Below are 20,667 nucleotides of genomic sequence, written 5' to 3' on the forward strand. Positions count from 1 at the left end.
TGAGCTTGAATTGTCATTCTTATGTACTGGAGCCAGGCAAATGTGTCACATGTGCTGAATGCGATGCTGTGCAGAGGTCTGTGCATGCCTTGTGGAAAGAGGAGGACTAGGTGAGGAAGAACATGAATAAAGGAATGACCAGCCTAGACTAGAGTAAGAGAAAGCCCCTTGTCTCCAGGGTAATGTCTGCGTCTTTGGGATCTGGCAAGGTCGGTAATCCTTTATTTGTTAATTCAGGAATATGTATTGATTTCTGCTCTCACCATTACTTTTTATTTGGCACTCTGCCCTCTGTTAGCTGCTGAGGCTATGGCAGTGGGCATGGTAGGGTTTTTTGTCACATTCTGAAGTCACATTCTGAAGATGGTGACACAGAGCAGGCAACATCACAAGTGCCGTGACAGAAGCAACACAAGAGACCCTGAGGACACAGAGGAGGAGGCGCCTGATGTGGTCTGAGGGAGTCATGGAAGTCTCCCCGGAAGGAAGACTTCTAGGCTGAGTCCTAGGGATGAGTGAGAGATAGCTGGCTTGTGCAAAAGGCCCTTTGCTACATTTTTTTTTTTTTTGGTTGTCTGGCAAGCCCAAGTCAGAGACAAATAGGCTTATTTGGTTCCATGTGACACTGGGACAGATGAAAATGTCACCTCTGTCCTTGAGTGCCAGCTGCTACCCTGGGGTCTGGGTAAGTGGGTGCACAGCTGTTTTCAGGGCACCCTTGGGCACCTGCAGATAAGTACGGGCCACAGCTAAACACACATCTCTCGATGCCTGCCCTACCCCCACCTCCTCGACCAGGGATGCCTATTAACCCTGACGAATGATGACTTACGAACATGTAATGCAAACTGATTCATCATACATTCAAATCCGCCGCCCCGCCCCAGCGGGAGGCCCCAGCCAGACAAGTGTATTACACGGATAATGTATTTGACGTATTAATAAAACCAGCCGCATTGCTCTGGCGCGGGGACTGGGGAATGCCAATATACGATGACAGATCACATATTGATGAAATCCAGATGTTTGGAATCATAGTCTTGGGGCCTTGTTCATATTGACTGAAGGTAAAAAATGCCGTCTGTCAGCACATTAACTCTTCCCGTCCTGAGCTCGGCGGAGGCACCAATCAAAGGGTTTCCAGAGAGAAGAGGAGGAGGAAGGGGTGAGTGGGAAGAGCAGAGGGGACCGGCGATTAGGTGGCTTGGGTCCATGATGGATGGCTGAAGAGCCAGGGAGATGGTGTGCTCTGGGTAGGATGAGTGGCTGGGACACTTCTTGACCTCAGAGCACATTCCACTGCATGGATGGCAACCGCTGCTTTGTGGAACTTCGTGCCACACTTTCTGGCTTTCTTCTTCCTCGTTACCGCTCCGTCTAAGACCTTGATGCCTTCAGTGTCCTTCACCTGTTAGAGCTAATCGCGGTTCCCTTCCAGACTCCCTGTGCCGTGTTCTCTCCCCGGATGACCTCGCTGCCCTTCAGTCTTTCGTAGAGTAGATGTTCCTTGATGGCCCACCCTAAGCCAGACCTTGTTGTAGGCATAGAGATGAGCTTCTGTTCCTGTGTGTCAGCGTCTCCTGGGCCTATCATCCAGCACTTCCATAGTCCCTCAAACTACATACATCCCTAACTGAACTCATGGTCTGCCCCCAAAGCCTGATATGTAAATCAAGAAACAGGTATATGAGTGTAGAGGAGCAGGAGAGACTTCCCAGGGGCCTGGACGGCCAAGGCCAGCTATCTACTGAAGGGCGGCGCATCCCAGTCATGGTGGGAAGACAGGTCATGGCCGGGTGCAGGGACAGGGCAGATGTAGATACCACCAACAAACCTGTGCCAGTGTCTTTCTAGAAAGATAATTAATGACTCCCCACTTGTGCACAGCTCCGGTTTCATTACGTCTTCACGAGAATCCTGAGAGTTAGATTATCCCTGTTTCGCATGGGGAGAAACTAGTGTGGAGTCATCGAGTGACTGGCCCACGTTCAGCACAGCTAATAAGAGGCACTGCTGGAGAATTTTGCTTGTTTTGTTCCGTCTCAGTCACTAGAAAATGGAAACCCTTTTTAGGGGGGTTGGAGTGGGGAGAGGAAAGGCAGGACACACCTGTGCCTGAGGACATAGTCTTAAGGGCTCCAGTCTCGGCTGGGGATGTGGTACAGTTGGTTGAGGGTTTGTCAAGCTTGCCCAAAGCCCTAGGTGTGATTCCCCAGCACCACATAAATTGAGTGTGATGGTATTTGCCTGTGATCCCAGCGGATCGGAAGTTCAGGGTCATCCTCCACCGTGCAATGAGTTTGAAGTTAGCCTGGGCTACAAGAGATCCTGCCTCATTATCATCTGTCATAAGAATTACCCTCACCCTCGTTTCTTGTTCCCTGTCCTAGGCAGGCAAGCTACACGGTTTTAAAGACAAGATCTCACACTGTAGCCCAGGCTGGCCTGGAACTCACTATTAGACCATGCCAGTCCTCCTGCCTCAGCTTTATATTACAGGTCTGACCAACCGCTCCCTATCAAACCAAACCAAGCCTTTCATGGCCTACAGAGCAAAAGATGGGACTTGCTGCTTGGAAAAATAAGGAGGGAGAATGGAACCCCTTAGCAACAGAACTGGAAAAAAGCAAACAGGCCACCCAGAGGGGCAGCAAGGTCAATGGTTCAGTGCGGCCTCCATGAGCCCCCCTGGTGTGAGCTTCACCAATCCTCCCCATGGAAGATGGAGAAGGAGCAGCCTATGTCGGCTGTTCCCAATGGTCAGGAATTCCCAACAGAGGAGGGCAGCCGAGGGCTGATCTAGCCCCCACCCATCCACTCACCCACTTGGCATTTGACACTGGGCTGGAGGTCTGGGTGGCAGGTTACTGCCCTGGCTTAACCTTTTCTGTCAACCTAATCAACACCCTTCTTAGAAGCTTCCACTGAAGCGCCTCAGCCGTCTGGGAGTAAAGTCAGTCTAGTAGCTTAGCAGGGGACAGGGCCCCTTTGGCGGTCACACAACTAGGGAGCCTCCACTCCACAGTGGGACCCTACTGACTCAGGCCCTGCCCAGTTTTCCCGTGTAAGGCTGAGGTCAGAAGACCAGCTTCCTTCCCTGCCCTCCTCCTGCTTGGAAGATACCTAAGGCAAGCAGAGCCATGGAGGTGGCAGCCCCTACTGTGGCAGGGGTGGTGGGGAGGGAGGCCGTAATGAATGTGGACGGGAGGCGGAATGAGCGATCCATCTTTGCATGGGAGGAGAGCGGGCGGCGGGCGGCCCCCACACACACACTCACACACTCAATCAGGCGCTGTCAGACCTCCGGCCGCCTGGCATTTTGGTGAAGAATCTCTCAGCTAAAAATTGTTGTCAGTCCCATTTCCTCGTTATCAGTGCTAGGGCTGAGGCAGCGCCCGGGGATTAGCAAAAGCGGGGAGCGCTCGAGCCCGCCATCTACTGCCGATAACATTGGGCCTCCTGCCTCACCTCCCCCATTCATCATCTTTAGCACTGACAGCTCAGCCCAGTCCCTGTCCCCAATCCCTCGTGTTCACCGCGCCTCCCCACTGTGCTCAGCCTGGCTCTTGACCTCCTGGGAAGCTAGGCCCTTGCAGCAGAGTGCTAGGATTCAAACAGGAGTGGAAAACCTACACCCACCTGTGGCAAAAATCCCTGCCTGACTGTAGAGAGGACCTGCCAAGGGCTGGAGTGAGGGTTACTCAAGTAGCCAGTGTCACTGCCTCTGGTGGCTCCAGCCATCTACCTGTGATGCTGCCTGCAGTGCTGGAGAAGGGAGCCTTGTGTCAGATGAACAAGCTCTGAAGGCCTGTCCAGGGGGTTCCTCACCTCTCACTAGCCTGAATGGACTCCCAGATTCTGGGAACTGCGGAATGGAAAAGCCAGAGGATGACTCCATTTGAGCCTAGGACAGGTGGGGTGGGGTGGGTGGATGAAGGCTTCATTCCCACCCCAGCAAGACCATGGGCCCCTCCTCTTGGCCATCCCCAGTGGTTTTATGGCCCATTTTATGGCCACTGTAATGGCCCAGGTCAAAAGCTTCAGGGAGCTGTATTCTGGGAATTATGCAAACGAGGAGCAGGCCCAGGGCCAGAGTATGGATTTTGTCATTAAACCTGGGCAGGCCATGTCGTTAGTGCAGTAAAATCCACGTCATGACCACAGGTCTCAATATAAAATTATAGGGAACACAGCGGGGGAGGGGAAGCAAGGGGGGGGCAATGCATGGCCACACTGACACCTGCCACTCTAACCTCTGAGAAATGAAGGTGAGACAGAGGGCATAGACTACAAGTTGATGCCCCCACCTATGGGGGCTCGTCCTAAAGTTGGGAGCCAAGGGAAGGGTCCGATGCTCCCAGTAAGGAAACGGAGATCAAGTTGAGAAAAGCACATGTCAGCAAGAGGAGAGAATAAGTGTGTGATAACACTGACCTCTAACCCCAGATGCTGAGCAGGACCTGGACTCTAGAAAACCCAAAGACCCGAACTTGGCATCCTAACCCCAAAGGGGTAGAGCCCCAGACATTACTACACCACGTGTGCGCCTTCTAGCCTGCTCTTCTGCCACTTCCCCCTTTACACCTCAGAGTCTCCCTTACTCACCCTTTGTGCTTCCCACTGGGTACCCAGCCCTCTCCTGTAGCTCCTCCAGCCCTCCTCGCTCCTGCCTCCCTCCTAGCTCTCACCCACACTACCTGGCTTTCCCTACTGACTTTACCACTAACTTGTAATCTCTTAGAAATCAAGACTGCGTTTTAGCTCTGATTCCAGTTCTCCTTCGAATAATGCTGAAATAGAATAACCATCTTACAAATGTTTGTTGAATAAATAAATGAAGCCTTGAGACCAAAAGTCAAGCTCAGAGTCCCCGTCCAACTCTAAGCCTCCTTTTCCCCATCTGTAGAAGATAGTCTGGAGAATTCCTAGGGCCTCCCCTACCCCTGAGGCTGCCCGAGAGGCAGAACTGAGACCAGAGCCCTCCCAGACCCGGACCCGGGATCTACTTCTACTCAGCACTGTCTTCCAGCACTTCGTGCCCCCTAAACACCAGAGGCACAGCTACCAAGACGCACAGTGTGACCGCAAATCTGCTTCCCTCCCTTAAAGATCTAGCCACACAGGCTGGAGCCCCTCCCACCCAATCGCAGCACCCTGGAAGCCTTCATAGCTGATAGCCCAGCTCAGTGAAGGCTATGGTATTTCAAGTACAAGGCTTTGGTTAAGGCTTCACTTTTTGCACTACCCAGAACACACACACACACATGCATGCACACACACACAATGAATTGCTCTGTCCTTAGAGCCTGCAGGCAACTCAATCCAGGCATCCAGGGAGCTGTAATCCTCCTCAGTCTGTGTCAAAGAGGGGGTAGCTGCTCATTCTTAGCCTGACCTGGGTGTTCCCTCAGGTATGCTGTTGCTAGATTTAGCAAATAAAAATATAAGACATCCAGGTAAACTTAATTTTGGAAAAATCAATGATATCTAGTATCAATATATCCCTTGCGATATTTGGGACATAACTATACTTTTTTCAAGAACTCATTGTGTATCTAAAATAAAATTTCACTGGGTCTTCCTTATTGAATCTGGCAACCCTACTCACCTCTGTGCTGGAGTCATCACTGACATGGTCGTTGTCTGTCTGAAAGTGATTGTAACCTCCAGCTACCAGAGGGAAGAGCAAGGTAGAACATAAAGGCTCAAGCTAAGGAAGTCTTTGCATCAGGGGCTGGGATGTGGTTCACTGGAAGAGCCCTTGCCTAGCATATGCAAAGCTCTGGTTTTGTCTCTAGTACTGCACACTCGTGTCTTCCTACAGTCAAGGCTCCATTACCAGTCAGAGCTAGCAATATTTCTGAATGAATAGAGTTTCTCAACACCATGCCTGTGAGCAGACTGGGGAGCACTGGATTGGAGAAAAGAGGGACTCTCGAGTCTAAAGGAGAATGAACGAAGCAACCCAGAGGGTCCTTCCTAGAATGGTTTGCTCTGTGCCAGACAGGAAATAGAGTTCCAGCTCCCAGTCAGCCCTCCATGAGCACATGTATTGGAGAAATGTTGGTTGGTTGGGTTTGTTTCTGGATTTCTCTGTGTAGCCTTGGCTGTCCTGGAACTCACTCTGTAGACCAGACTGGCCTCGAACTCTCCTGCTTCTGCCTCCTGAGAGCTGGGATTAAAAGTGTGTACCACTACCAGGATCATTGGTTTTTTTGAGACAGAGTTGTGTTTTTTTTCTGTAGCCTAGGCTAGTCTGTAACTCACTTTGTAGTGCAGGTTAGCCTTAACCTCACAATAGTCCCCCTGCCTTGACCTCCTCAGGGATTACAGGCATGAGCCATCACACCCAGCTGGAAGGACATTCTAGAAAGAGAAAACTCAGAATCAGTGAGATTGACAAGAGACCTGTGAGGTTATCCAGCAAGAGAAATGAGACCTACTGGGACTGGATAGATGGCTCAGCCCCCATAGAAGTACCGCAACCATCTGTAAGTCCAGTCACAGGATATTTGATGCCCTCTTCTGGCCTCCAAGGGAACTGCACACACATAGTGCAGATATACATCAAGGTCAACACTGATACACACAAAATAAAAATGAATAAAATTTAAAAAAAGATAAATAGTGAGACCCCAAAGGAGAGAATGTGAATCTCAAGTATAGAAGAAAGGCTAGGGAGATTTCTCAGTAGGTAAAAGTTCTTGTCTGCCGTACAAGCCTGATGACCTGAATTCAGTCCCTGGAACACATGTAAAAATGCAGTATAGCTCACATCTGTAATTCCAGCATTCCTGCAGCAAGATGGGAGGGAGAGACAAGAGGATTACCTGGAGTCTTGGAATGTGTGACACAGTAGAAACAACAGAGTGGCTGGAGAGATGGCTTAGAGGCTAAGAACACTTGTTGATCTTACAAAGGATCCAGGTTCAATTCCCAGCATCCACACAGCAGCTTACAAATCATCTCTAATTCCAGTTCCAGGGGATCCAGTGCTCTCTGACCTTGGTGGGCACTAGACACTCATGTGGTGCACATGCATATACATGTACTTAATAATCTACTTTCTAAAGAAGAAGAAAGATCCTGCCTCAAAAAAATGAAAGTGAATCCCTAAGGTTGTCCTCCAACCTCCACATGTGCACTCTGGTACACACACCCTCACTCATACACTCACACATAAATACATACACACACACACACACACACACACACACACACACACGCTCATACACTCATAAATACACACCCACCCATGCTCATACACTCATCATAATACACACCCACCCACACTCATACATAAATACACACACACTCATGCACTCATACATAAATACACACACAAAATACTCTTTATTTTATTTTAAGACAGTTTCTCTGTGTAGCCCTGGGTGTCCTGGAACTCAGTGGAGTAGTCTGGCCTTGAACTCAAAAATCCACCTTCCTCTGCCTCCCTAGTGCTGGGAGTAAGGGTGTGTACCACCACACCCAGCACAAATATTTTTTTTTTAAAAAAAAACAGAAGTAATGTAATGGACAAGACTTGGTCATTAAATGAACACGGGAGGGGGAGTAGGGCAAGGAAGAAAACACACTGTAAGGCTAAGGTGACAGGAATGGGTGACACGGTATAGAAAGGTGTCCTACCAGAGGCAGACACCACTGGAGGAAGAGCAGGTTTGTAAGCAGTGGTAGAAGACCTTGAGGTTGAGGAGTTGAGGTTTAAATTCTTAGGAGACACCCAGGTATTGGCGTCCGTTAGATATTTGGATAATAGCCGCACAGAGGGATGCCAGGTCGAGAGAGGTACAAAGAATACAGTCAACGGGAGGACGTGGCAGTTATAACCAGAGGACAAATAAGCTCATCCAGCACGCAGAATGAGGAGGGCAGAAGCTGAAGACGTAACCCTGGGGGAAAGTGGAGAGAAAAGAGAACCTGCATTCCATGCTGGGACCACCCCTGCCTTTGCCTGGGTCGGAAGAAAACAAGGGAAGGACTGGGTGTGGTGGCTCACAGCACACCTTTACTCCCAGCACTTGGGGGCAGAGGCAGGTGGATCTCTGTGAGTTCGAGTCCAGCCTGGTCTAAAGGGTGAGTTTCATGACAACCAAGACTGAGAAACCCTGTCTCGAAAAAGAAAAAGAAAAACCCAAGGGAATGTTTGCTGAACCCTCCTTTCTCTTTTCTTCCTCCTCTAACCCTGGGACTATGAAAGCCGTGAGAAAAGGAGAGACAAGGAGCACTCAACATTCTGGGTGCTGATTAAACACGTGTGTGTTAAACTCGTGTGAAATGGAGTGATCAAAGTTTGTTTGCACAGAGCATTGATTGTGTCCCAGTAGATTTCCAAGAGGGGCAGCCGACTGAGAAGACATCGTTTACGGCCATGGCCTCTGAAGCTACCATTATACCTCTCACCCCTCTTCTAGGCTCAGAATCTCTAGAAGGCGGCAGTAGACTTGGGCTGAAGGCCTGGGACTCTGGCTTTCCTTCTAGAGACTAGCTCTGCTCTAAGTGTCTGTTCTCCTTCCCTGGCCAGGTAAGAAGAAAGCAGTAGCGTTGTTTGACAGCCAAGCCCCGATCTGCCCCATCTGCCAAGTCCTGTTGAGGCCCAGCGAGTTGCAGGAGCATATGGAGCAGGAACTGGAGCAGCTGGCCCAACTGCCTGCCGGGTAAGCCACCTATGGGGCGTCTGCCTGCTGGGGGGTTCCACTCTGTCAGCTGCTAGACCTCACGTGAGCCTCTGGTGAGAAGTTCGGCCCTTGAGGCCCTTCTATGCTTTCAGCTGTTTTTCTTCTTGCTTTATTGGAGGGGCGGGGAGAGTTAAGGAAAGTGCATCTCAGATTCTAGTCTTAGAGTGAGGAAAACCAGACAGGGAGCCAGCCACTGACACAAGCCCAGAACAACCCTGCAGGTCCTTGGGGCAGGATAAAAGCAGATCTGGGGTCCGGCAGCTCTATCAGAAGTCCAATCCGGCCCTGTTATTCAGGGGAGAAAGCAGCTCCTTCTCCATACATCTCAACAACTGAGAGGTAGCAATCTTGGGAAAGTGCTTATGTGTTCCAACCCAAGCTCACTCCCAGCTCTCCTCTGTCCTCGTCTGATGGACTGGGCTGAACCTTCTCGGGGGACAGACAAGAAAGTAACTCATTACCTTTAATCTGAGCACTATGAAGCAGCTGTTCCATTTTGTTCCAACGATCTTTGGGGTCAGGAATTGAGGCAGGGTCCAGAGGGGTCCAGATGTGGAATGCTCAGGTGGGAGCTGGGACCGTCTAGAGGCTCCTCACTTGCATGTCTGGTGATGAACTCTTGCATGTGCTTTCTCTACTTGCCCTGGGCCTCCCCATCACTTGGTAGCCTTGGGTTGCTTTGACTTCTTACATGGCATCTTAGGTCTACAAAATAAAACATTCTAGCCAACAAGATGGAACACCGAGGTAGGAGGGTGCTGCTAAAGATCAAACTCAGAGCCTTTCTCTACCACTGAGCTACATCCCAGCCTAAGTCACCTTTTCGGACTGAGCCTTGGAGGTCATTTAATGTCACTTCCTTGATCTATTGGTCAAGGCACTGTGAACCCACTCAGATGCAAGGTGAGGACGACCCGTGTCTCCTTCTGATGGGGGGAGTGGCCAGATCAGATTATAAAAGATCACATGAGTTGGAGCTAGGCTTCCATCATCCTTAGAACAGCCTACTCCATCCCTGCCCCTTGCTCATTTGAAGTCATTAGACCTGAGTGATGCAAGAGGCCCCCAATGACCTCTGTCCTGGGAAGCTCGGGCCTGAACAAGGATTGGGAGAGGTGAGGAAACACAGGCCCTGAGAGGTAACAGCTGCGGCTTGGGAGGAGCCAGCACTGTGTGAACCTTCAGATGGGAGCAGAGAAGGTTTCCTGAGGGAGGGATTTTTTTTTATATTTATTTATTATGTGTACAATATTCTGTCTGCATGTATGCCTGAAGGCCAGAAGAGGGCACCAGACCTCATTACAGATGGTTGTGAGCCACCATGTGGTTGCTGGGAATTGAACTCAGGACCTTAGGAAGAGCAGGCAATGCTCTTAACCTCTGAGCCATCTCTCCAGCCCCTGAGGGAGGGATTTTGAAGGAAGAGTACTAGCCACCTACTGGCCATTACAAACCACCCCAAAACTTAATGACTTACGAGGTTTGTCAGGATCAGTGAGAGGCTCAGCAGGTGACTGCTTTTGCCACACAAGCTCTAGGACTTGAGTTTCACTCGTCAGTACCCAGTGAAGGTGGAAGGAGATAACTAACTCCACGAAGTTGCCCTTTGACCTTCACACACACACACACACACACACACACACACACACCACAAGAAAAGAAAAAGAGAAAAATTGTCTCAGCTTCCGTGGCTCATCAGCTCCAGAACAACAGTTACGTGATCATGAGTAGCTATGGCCACCAGCTCTGGTTCTTTCCTGAGGTTAAAGGGAAAATTGTGCAGAGGATTGCAGGATGTTTCCAAGACGGCTCACTTGTGTGGGCTATCGGCAGGAAGCCTCACTCCTCAGCATCTCTTCAAAGCTGCCTTGAGTATCCACCCAGCTAACTGCCCACAGCATATGATCCCCTACAGTCTACCTACACACTAGCACTCCCTGCTAGAATAGTCTATCCCGAGGTCATTGCTGGGTGTGGCAGCTCATACCTGTAATTCCAGAGACGAGGCAGGAGTACCTGGAATTTGAGGCCAGCCTGAGATACATAGTGAGATTGGGGGTGGGGGGAGGGCGGGAAAACAGGTAGGCAGCAGAAAGGGAAAGAGGCAGGAAGAAATGGATGGAGAGAGGAACAAGGGAAGGAGGGAATCACATAGCCCTGTCCATAAGCCTAGCCTTTAACAATTGAGCCACCCCTCCAGCCCAGCCCAGTCCACACTCAAGGGAGGAGAATTATGCTCTAAGAGCTCTCATTCCTAAAGACACAAGTATCAAAAGAATCTGTGGGCACCCTTTAAAAGCCCCACAGACGCTATACTAGGGTAATAATAATGAACCTCGTGGAACATTCACTATCTGGCAGATGCTTTATTTACTCTTCACTCCAAGGTAGGTGATACAGTCATGCATTGCTTAATGATGGGTATACATCCTTAGACAATTTTTTTTTTTTGTCATGGGAGCATCATGGAGTGTACTTGGACAGATTACACTGTCACTAGGCAGTGCAGCCTCATGGGACCACTTTCAGATGTGTAGCCAGCCTGTTGCTAAGTAAGACTTCCATTTTACAGATGAGGAAACTGAGGTACAAACATGTTAAGTGACTTCTCTAAGGTTGCCCACTTAGCAGTAAAAGATAAGATGTGTTCTCAAGCAGTCTTGACACCAATACCCTGCTCTTCGCCTCCCCTCCTCCTTCAGTCACACACCTGGGTTTGACCTGCCAGCGGCAGAAAGTGAAACGATCTGCAGGCTGTCCCAGGAGTTCTGGGTAATATGCTCCCTGTGAAGGAGTCCTCGACCACAAACATTAAAGACAGGAACCTGCGGAGCCCATTTGGGCAGTGTGCTTCCTCTGGAAAACAGCTCTTTTTGCCTCCTTAGTGAGTGTGTCCCCCCAAGCCCTCACCGCCCAGGGCATTTCCCACTCCCTTCTCCTTCTACCCCTGTTCGTGATCCTGCATAAATCCCTCATCATCCACGTTTCTCAGAGCACCCACACCTCGCGGCTGTCGGCTCACGTCCCGGCCCATCCCTGCACCCTCTAATGCCCACGCCGCCCTCAGCACGTGCACGCCCTGCGCCCCTGGCACGCCCTCCTCCCCACTGGGTGTCTGACAGCCGGACAGCGGGATCTGCACAGCAAGTGAAATTCCCGTCGGATCGATAAAGCCGAAGCGCTGGCGGCGACGGGTCGATGGTTTTATCTGTCTCGGCCCCGCCGCGCCCGGCGCGCTGACAGTCGGACCGGCCGGCAAAGGCGTTCAAGGGCAGCCGCACCCGCCGCCCCCTCCCCACGCGCGCCCCCTCCCTGCGGCCGCTGCGCCCACCGGACTGCGGGCTGGACCAGCCCCGCCGCCGCCCTTGTGATTTATCTGAATTTTTAATTGGAAAAAATTTGCGAATTAATTGATTTCAGGAACTTGCCAATTAACATTGTAATTGGGTGCGTGATAAATTCCCAAGGAGCGTGTCAGCTCCCTCCGGGCTGATGGGCAGCGGGCGGAGGGTCCCCGGCCTGGCTGCCCTTGTCCCCGCCCCCTGCTGGTTATGGGGTGAGCCCGAGGAGGGGACAAAACAGGTTGGGAAAAGATGACAGAAATACTGGGGCTCCTGAGATTCACCCCACCCACCTTCTTTTTTCCCAACGTCAGTATCCTAAACAGATAGACCGGTTTACGGATGGGGAAACTGAGTCCCTCAGGAGACAGAAGCCCAAATGTGGGCCTCCCCATTTACAACCTACCTCCCCTGCTCTCTAGCTCTCTCTCTCTGACTTCCTCCCGGCCTTATGCCTGTCCCATTTGGCTCCTCTCTCTTTGTTTCCTCAGCTGGATCCTTCTCTCTTCTCATAACCTGCCCCCTTTTCTCCTATTGCCTTGCCTTGGCCTCCTCTGCCCTCTCTGTTCCTTCCTCAGCCTAGCCCACCTGAGTTTGTGGGTGCTGCCGCCAGGCTAACCTCGCAGGTGGTTCTACTTTTGGAACTTTCTAGGTGGACCTCTTCTGCCTTCTGACTTCAACTGCCCAACAACCTAGAGCAGGTCCTATGCTATTTCTACACCTCTGGGGGCTCACAAAAGAAGCAAGGGCTTTCCAGTTCCAAAGCCAAGAATGCTGGTTTTCACCAACACTGGCTTGACACACATGTATACATGCACACATACCTCATTCCCACACAGCTCAGGGCACACACAGACACACACACACACACACACACACACACACACCCTGAAAGAACCACTTTCCCAGAGATGAACACTCCCAGGTGCCATGAGCAATCAAGTCCCCACAGGAAGAGCAGTTCCCACCTGCTCAACACTAGGTTTTTCCAAGTTACACCCATAACCCTCCTTCACCTCACCTGATCCTGTCTTTCCCCCTCTAGAACCTTCACAAAATTCTTAGACCCAAGGACTTGGCTACCAAGGACAGACTCAGGAGGGCCTTCCACGCACAAGGATCTCCCACATGTTAATGGGACATCACGTGTCAGTATGAAGAGTGGGCTGGGGAAAGAGACAGGGAGGCAAATCCAGGGTCCAGGGGACTACTGCTGAGGCTGCCCTAGGACAATGGCTGGAAGTGGGGGCCACAGAAGAGGGAATTAAGAGGACGGAGCAAGGAGAAGCCAGGGGATTTAGCTAGGGTCCTTACTAGGAGAAATCATTCTGAGTTAGATGGTTGGGAATGTGGCAGAGGTAATCTCTGCCGTCAGAGAGAGGAAGCAACAGGTAGGGCTCCAGGTAAGCAGAGGCTGAGATGCCTCTGGGATGGTGTTGGGCTAAGGACTAGATAGGTGTGTACAGAGAGACGGGCAAGGACATCAGTGGGGGCTGAAGACTGCAGGGCAGATGAGAAGGCTGGGTCTGAGACCCCTCTGTAGCCCCTAGACAGGAGTCTTTACCCATTAAGAAGAAACAGTGTGGGTATGGAGCTTTCACAGAGCTAAAAGTGAGGCTTGGCTGGTGGGACTTGAGCTGAGAGATTCTACAAGAGCTGGCCTCTGGGCTGGGAAACAGCCTCCTCTGGGAAGTACTTGAAATGGGCTGAAAAAAAATCTAAAGGGAGACTGGGTAGCTCTGAAGGCGAGGCGGGGTGTAGAGATGGCAGTGCCCCCACCCCTACTTAAGCCTTATTTAAGGCCGGCCTCGGTGTTTGGTTGGGTAATGAACTAGATAAACAATTCCCCAAATAGATTAAAACGAAGTGTAACTTACAAAGGCGGCTGGTGATGATGGTTTATTCCCGGGCAGTGCACCATTTCTTTATTTCCAAGGATAATTCAGTGTAAATCACCTTAATTAAAAGTGTCAGCCCAGCCCATGAATATTGTACTTAGGAACGCGTTTCCTGGGTCCCAGTTATAATTTAAAACCCATGGATCACTAGGCAGCGAGTGACTGAGCAAGGAGGGAAATTGTTGGGGGCGGGCTGTGGAAACAGGGAAGGACGGAAGGCAGAGCTGATGTGCTGGGAGGGAGCCAGGCTGCCTCCAGCTCAGGACCTAGACCTCTCTTCTCCGAGTCAAACCACTCCCCAGGCTCTCCGGAAACCCGAAAAACTTGAAGTTGAAGGAGTTGATAGAAGCAAAGGGGTGGGTGGGGTGGGCTACTCCTCAGAGCAAGGGAAGGAATCTGAAGCTGAACTGGCCACATGCAAGCAAAGGGGGGAGCTTTGCTAAGAAAAAATGGAAAGATGGAGTTACCAGAACACAGGCTGGACACCCTGACCTCGAATGACCCCATTCTACTTAAAAGTAAAGTCGATGTGCACAGGATCAGCAAGACCCTGCCCAAAGTTGTACAGCAAACAGAGATGAAAAGAAATTCAGTGTTCTGCTCTAGAGCCTAAGTCCCATGTAACTTGAGAGAAGCAGCATTAGAACTCAAGCTCCAAGCCCTCCATGGGCTGAATGACCACAGAAGTGTCTCGAAGTGTCTTTTAGTCTGTTAGTCAACTTTGTAAAGTTTTGGTGAAAATTCAGTGAAATTACTCTCTCTCTCTATATATATATATATGTGTGTGTGTGTGTGTGTGTGTGTGTGTGTGTGTATGTATATGTATGTATGTATGCATCTATGTATATATGTATATGTGTGTGTGTGCCTGTCTCTGCCATATACAGTGGATATAAGTAATTCTTTATTCCTTCATTTTCTGATCTCACCTAAGACAGCTACAATAGCCATATCCCAGTCTAGGGTCAAGTATGACAACAGCGTGGATAGCAGGATAGCAGTTCGCTCTCTTTGTGGGCAGAACGGTGATGCTCTTAGTTGTTCACCAAGTGGATGAAGAAGTTAAGAAATGATCAAAGGGACTGGAGAGATGGCTCAGCAGTTAAGAGAACTGGCTGTTCAATTCCCAGCACCCACATGGCAGCTCATAACTGTCTAACTCCAAGATCTGACACCCTCACACAGACATGCATACACACCAATGCACCTAAAATGAAAATAAGAAAGAAAGAAAAAGAAATGATCAAAGTTGTGAACTAACAGACTAGTTACTCCTCAAGGACAGCTCTACCTGCCCAGTGTCTACATTCTGACCAGGCATAGACCAACAAGGAACGACCTGGAATTGAACAGAACCTTTACTGGCAGTCTTTCATATTCTGTGTTGTTCCTGCTGTGTGAACAGACTGATAGCTCTAATCTGATACTCAGACCTGTACCTTTTTCTCCTCTGTGGAGACTGGGGGCCTCTGCACTGCCGTGTGCATGTGTGTGTTCCCCTACGTGTCTATATCTGTGGGTGTGCATGTGCCTAAGTGTGTCAGTAATTTATAGGTGTCTCCATCTCTGCGTGTGTCTGTGTGGACCTCTGGACATGAGCAGCTCTTCATCCTGTCTGCATGGCTGCTGTGAATTTGTCTTTATGGCCATGTCTCTGGGAGTGACCCTGTGGCCTTGTGCATCTGTATGCATGTCTGAGTCTCTGGCTGTGACTGCCTGCATCTATGTGCCTGTTGGTAGAATGGGAGTCTGTGTATCTGCCTTGAGACCAGGGCTTCTCAACCTCAGCACTATTGACATTTTGGGTCCGATAATTCTTTGTGAGGGGGCTGTCTGAGATAGTATAGGTTGTTAAACACCATCTACCCACTAGATGCCAGTAGTAATCCCCATTCCACACCCAAGTTTGAACAGTCAGAAATCAATCAAAACTATCTCTAGGGGATTAGAATGTAGCTCAGTGGTGGAGCATTTGACTAGCATACAATAGGTGCGCATGTATGTATCTATGTATGTATGTGTATATGTGTATTCAGACATTGCAAGTGTCCCCTGAGTGGGCACACGCATCTCATTCCACTGAAAGCCACTGAAAAATGCCTATGTTTTTGCTTACACATTATGCATTTCTCTGTTTGGCATAATGGGTGCCCAAATACATCTGCAGGTCTTCCTTATGTATACACTTACTAAGTCCACACATGTTCCATGTATTCTGCTTGCAATGTATCTGTGTCCTTTCATGCTTTCTGGCTGTCCCTGAGCATGTACTCTACATATGTGCTTTGCATGGGAGTCTGTGTGGAAAGCCTACGAAAATGGGTTATGTCTGTCTGTGTGTGTATTATCAACAACCCCCTGTATGTATGTATTTGTGTGTGTGCATGTGCATCCATGCATGCATGTACGCCAGTGTGTGAGCACAATGCAGCCGTATAGTGGGGGCAGCATGCAGGAAGGGACAGGAACGGGGATATTAATGTTTCTGAAGTGGATCTGATTTGATACGTCTTGTTCCATTGTCAGCATCTGTTTAGCGGGATTTGTAATACTCTGTGGCTCCGGATCACTCATGCTTAGCGTGGGATGTGGCCTTGCATACCAATTTTGTTATTAAACACAGCCCTTGCCTCCCCCACAACCTATCCATCACCTCCCACCCCAGTCCCCCCCCCCCCCCCGTTCTGAACTGCCCACCATATTTCAGGGCCCAGCTCCCTCCTGCCTGCTGCCCGATGCCGGAGGGCCTGGGGCTGACAAATTGAATCAGGGGGAGATCATTCCTAGCCTAACACAGTTTGCAGCGTGTTGGAGGAAGAATTGACAAGAGTCATGTCAGCCCCATCACCCCAATCCCTTAGGAACTAAGAGCAGGCTGAGAGTAGGGAGTGGCAGGAAGGGAGCCTCTAGAGCAGACAGAGTCTTCAGGGCTCATTCTAGGTAAAGCCACTGTCTTCCAACACTCTACCTGGCGCCTGTGTCCCCCCCAGGGGCCATCATGGTTCTTGGCACCTGGTAGAAGCGGAGCTAGGTCCTATGCCACTGGGTTGAGTGAGCTGGGTGGAGCTAGGCTTAGCTGTCTGGACCATACCATGCTTGCAGTGCCTTCTCTTGGGATTTTCTTGTTATTCTACCCTTGTTTACGTGACCTGGGCACCAGGTGGAATGGTCACCCTGTTCTCTTCTTTCTTGGCAGCAAGAATTCCCTTCTGAAGGATGCCATGGCTCCAGGCACCCCCAAGGTAGGTGGTCACTTTCCCTCCTGCTCATCTCAACCTAAGCCTTCCGAGGTATGGCTCCTTTTGAGAGAGAGGCTTTCTTCATGGATTCCAAACTGCCCCCAGCATCTGAATGTCAGCAGATGGTACTCATTACCCCGGAGGTGGTGAATGTGAGGGATGGAAATCTGGAGAGGAAGAGGTACTCACGGGATACCTGGCCTCATCCCTCTGGGGAAGGCTGCCTGCTTTCTCTTTGGGTCTCACATTATTCCCCTGTGAGCTTCATGGCCACTGAGAAGTGGGTGTTGAACCTTGGAGAATGGATTTTATTCAGTGGGCGGGAGTGTGGGAAGCTAAGAACAAATGTTAGGCCAGGAGAAAGCCCCCAGGGACTCCTGAGGGTCAGGATAAATCACAGGAGAGCGTGTCTAGCGTGTCTCCCACTTCCCTAGAGAAAAGCGGTTTAAAAATGTCTGGGTGGTCAGGAGTCCATTAGGGAAAGAGGCATGAAATGGTCCATATATTTGAAAGGCCTAAAGTCACCAGTGACCTCTGCGAGGGTAATTTTGGGAAAAGGAGCCAGTGACAAGTATCACCTCCATGACTTTGCCCAACCATCCCTTGGGCCTTGAGAGGAGATGAACTAGTCACCCTCATTCAAAACTTGCTAAGCCACAGCCAACTGTGAAAGAGGAACAGAGAATCCAGCCCTGCTTGGGACTGGTGCAGACTCCGACCAAGGCCTAGAATAGAAAGGGATAGGGCAGCCAGGTTGCTGTGGACTGGAGGAAGCAAGAAGTCACACAGGCCTTGCTTGGCCCCATCTGCTATGTTTAATGGTGAAGTAACTGAAGTTGTAGTTCAGCTACTACCTGAGTGTGAGTGGCAAGACACCAGAAACCGGAAGGGCTTGTGTTCTCAGGGCCGGCCCTGGCAGACACACCCTTCATCCATACTTACGTGACCCAGGGGTCAGAATGTATACCCAGGAAGTCTTAAGCACAGACACATTCCTGCAACCTGGGACACTGGCATACTGATCACTAGATGCAGAAAAAAAGGGACTAGTACTCGCCTATTCCCAGGTAAACTCCCCAAAGTTGATCAGTTGCTGGCTTCTTCTAGGCCTTGACCTCAGCTTTAGGGAAGCAGGTCATAAGAGAAAGAGGCAGAAAGCAGAAGGTTGAAGTGAGCTACTGAGAGAACAGGGAGGGGGGGAGAGAGGGAGGGAGGAGAAGAGGGCGAGGGGCCCTTAGACAAGATTGATGGCCTCGTTGCCATTAAGAAAAAAATTAGCCGGTGGCGGCTATCATATTAAAGGGTGAAGAAGCCGTGAATTATTTTCTTAAAGATCTTATCGCTTACAATGATAATTTTACCTTCCAAAAGGCCACTTTTAATGAGGCGAAGAGCCAGGCAAAAAGTCATGATTTAATGCCAGGATTTTTTTTTTCAAAACACATTTTACTGCTTTTTGGTCCATGTTTAAAAAGCGCCAGTGACCTTTTTTTATTCCGCTTGCCCCAGGTGTAATGTTGAGGCCTCTCAGGGCTTCTAACCTAGAGAGAGCCAGAAACAGATAGAGGAGAGCTTTGTGACTGTTGGGGGGCCTACAGACTCTGTCACGCTGTTCTCTCTCCTCAACATCTTCCTTGGGATTGGAGAAGGACATTGCCTGACATCTTCTGGGCTGGGGCTGTCACCCACCAGCCCTATCAGGCTTCAGTAGGTGAAGAAGTCCCATCCCAGGCCCTCTGCAGCCTCCCCACTTCTCCAGCTCCTGAGTCATGAATATATCGGGGCCCCCTGGCACATCAGCAGCTGGGACCAGACTCCCTCACTGCTAGGGCCCTTGGCCAAGGATGTGTAGCATGGCCACCGCATGCGGGTCACATCCTAAGGTTCAGTCAGAGATGGAGGATAAATGGCCGCTCCATCTTCCCCAAATTGCTTTCTTTGGGCTGTCACTGGTGATTTGGTATGGGTTTCGAGGCTCTGGGGGGACTTCTGGGGAACTGTGTGCTTCCGGCTCGGAGCTGTGCAAGATGAAGAAGGGAGGGGGCGTGGGTTGTTTTCAGGCCTCTGAGCCCCCCATTTGCAGCTGAACAGGCCTTGCCAAGAGCTGGCTCTTTGAGTTGAACATGCCATGTGGTATTTAGACTCGTGGTGCTCGCGCACAATTTAAAGCAGACAGTTTATTAATCTAAACTGCAGGCGTATGTAGAAGAGGCCATCTGGGATTGACGGAGGGGGATTAGTTTTGCTGGGGTTTTTGCTGGGGTCATCGCCACAGCGCAAGGCTAAATGGACCCAGCGTACATCCCTAGCTACATGCTGGAAACTCATACATATTATTTAATTTACTGTCTCTATAGTGGGCTTGCCATCAGCCTGTATTAGGGGCAGGCAAGGTGGCAGGTATGTGGCTTTACCCCCAACCCTTCACGTGAGTCCCAGAGTGTCTGCTCATCTAGTTGGGTCCGCCGAGAGTGGGTAGAGAGTCCTTCCCCACAAAGTGGAGCTTAGCAGAACAAGGTTCTAGCCTGTATTGAGGCACATGGGAGGCCGTGATAGGAGGATCACTGGGAGTTCCAGGCCAACCTGGGTTAAGAGTGAAACACTGTCTCAAACAAAATCAACAAGCAAGGGTCTATATGTAGACCTAACACCAGATATCCACCCTCTCTCACAACGAGACTTTTGTGCCTGACCGCGTCACTTCAGATGCTCACAGTAGTCTGCTGTCCCTCTGCCCTCCCTCTGTCTCACTTCTAAAACTCCCGGAGGACAGGAGCTCCTGGGCACCAACTGTTGGTCTCACTTGGCCTGGGGCCGTGTGTCCTTTTCTTCTTCCAGTCCCTCCTGTTGTCTGCTTCCATCAAGAGGGAAGGAGACTCTCCTACGGCATCACCACACTCTTCTGCCGCTGATGACCTGCACCACTCAGACAGATACCAGGTGAGGACGGTGTGGCAGGAGGCCAGGACAATCTCGCCTGGGTGAGAGACTCCAGCCCATGCATGGTGTGCTAGCTCCTCCTGATGAGGCTGGAGCTGTGTTTAGGGCTCCTTGTGTTCAGTGCCTCGGGGAATGGGCCTTATTAAGCAGATGGATTTTAGAGTGAAGTGCCACACTCTCTGGGACTCTGCTGGTTCTGCATACTTTTGAAGGATTCTATCCACTGGGGAGTGGCTTATGGGATTCTTGTCTTATGGTGGGGGTGCCTAGAAGTATAGTCCAGAATCACTGGAGATTTCTAACCTCAAAAGCCAGACCCCCGGAGTCAAATGAGTATGTGTTCTTGTCAAACCTCGATATCAAGCCCAGGGAAGAAGCAGGCAGATACTGCCCATGGGTGTCATAGTCAAACAGGAAGGAAATAAGTCCTAAAAAAAAGTCAGAGCCGGAAGGGGATCCAAGGGCAGCTACGAAGCTTTTGATGGGCTTTCTCTGAGGTAGAAAGGAGAAAGACCTTCCTCCAGGATCCCGCCGGGTCTGGGAGATGGAGCGC

The 20,667-nt window shown here is 50.4% G+C and overlaps 1 protein-coding gene across 2 annotated transcripts in view; it reads left to right on the forward strand.

The window, feature by feature from the left end:
• The window catches only part of Rnf220 (ring finger protein 220), a 220,996-nt gene that overhangs the window by 176,007 nt on the left and 24,322 nt on the right, over positions 1–20,667 (forward strand). For both annotated transcript variants that reach the window (XM_048450542.3, XM_048450543.3), the window contains exons 2-4: positions 8,543–8,675; positions 17,132–17,177; positions 20,013–20,114. In XM_048450542.3, the coding sequence (XP_048306499.1) occupies positions 8,543–8,675; positions 17,132–17,177; positions 20,013–20,114 (281 nt within the window). The remainder of the gene's footprint in view (positions 1–8,542; positions 8,676–17,131; positions 17,178–20,012; positions 20,115–20,667) is intronic.

The sequence above is a fragment of the Myodes glareolus genome, chromosome 3, assembly GCF_982192425.1.
Source record: "Myodes glareolus chromosome 3, mMyoGla1.1, whole genome shotgun sequence".
Classification (NCBI taxonomy): Eukaryota; Metazoa; Chordata; class Mammalia; order Rodentia; family Cricetidae; genus Myodes; species Myodes glareolus.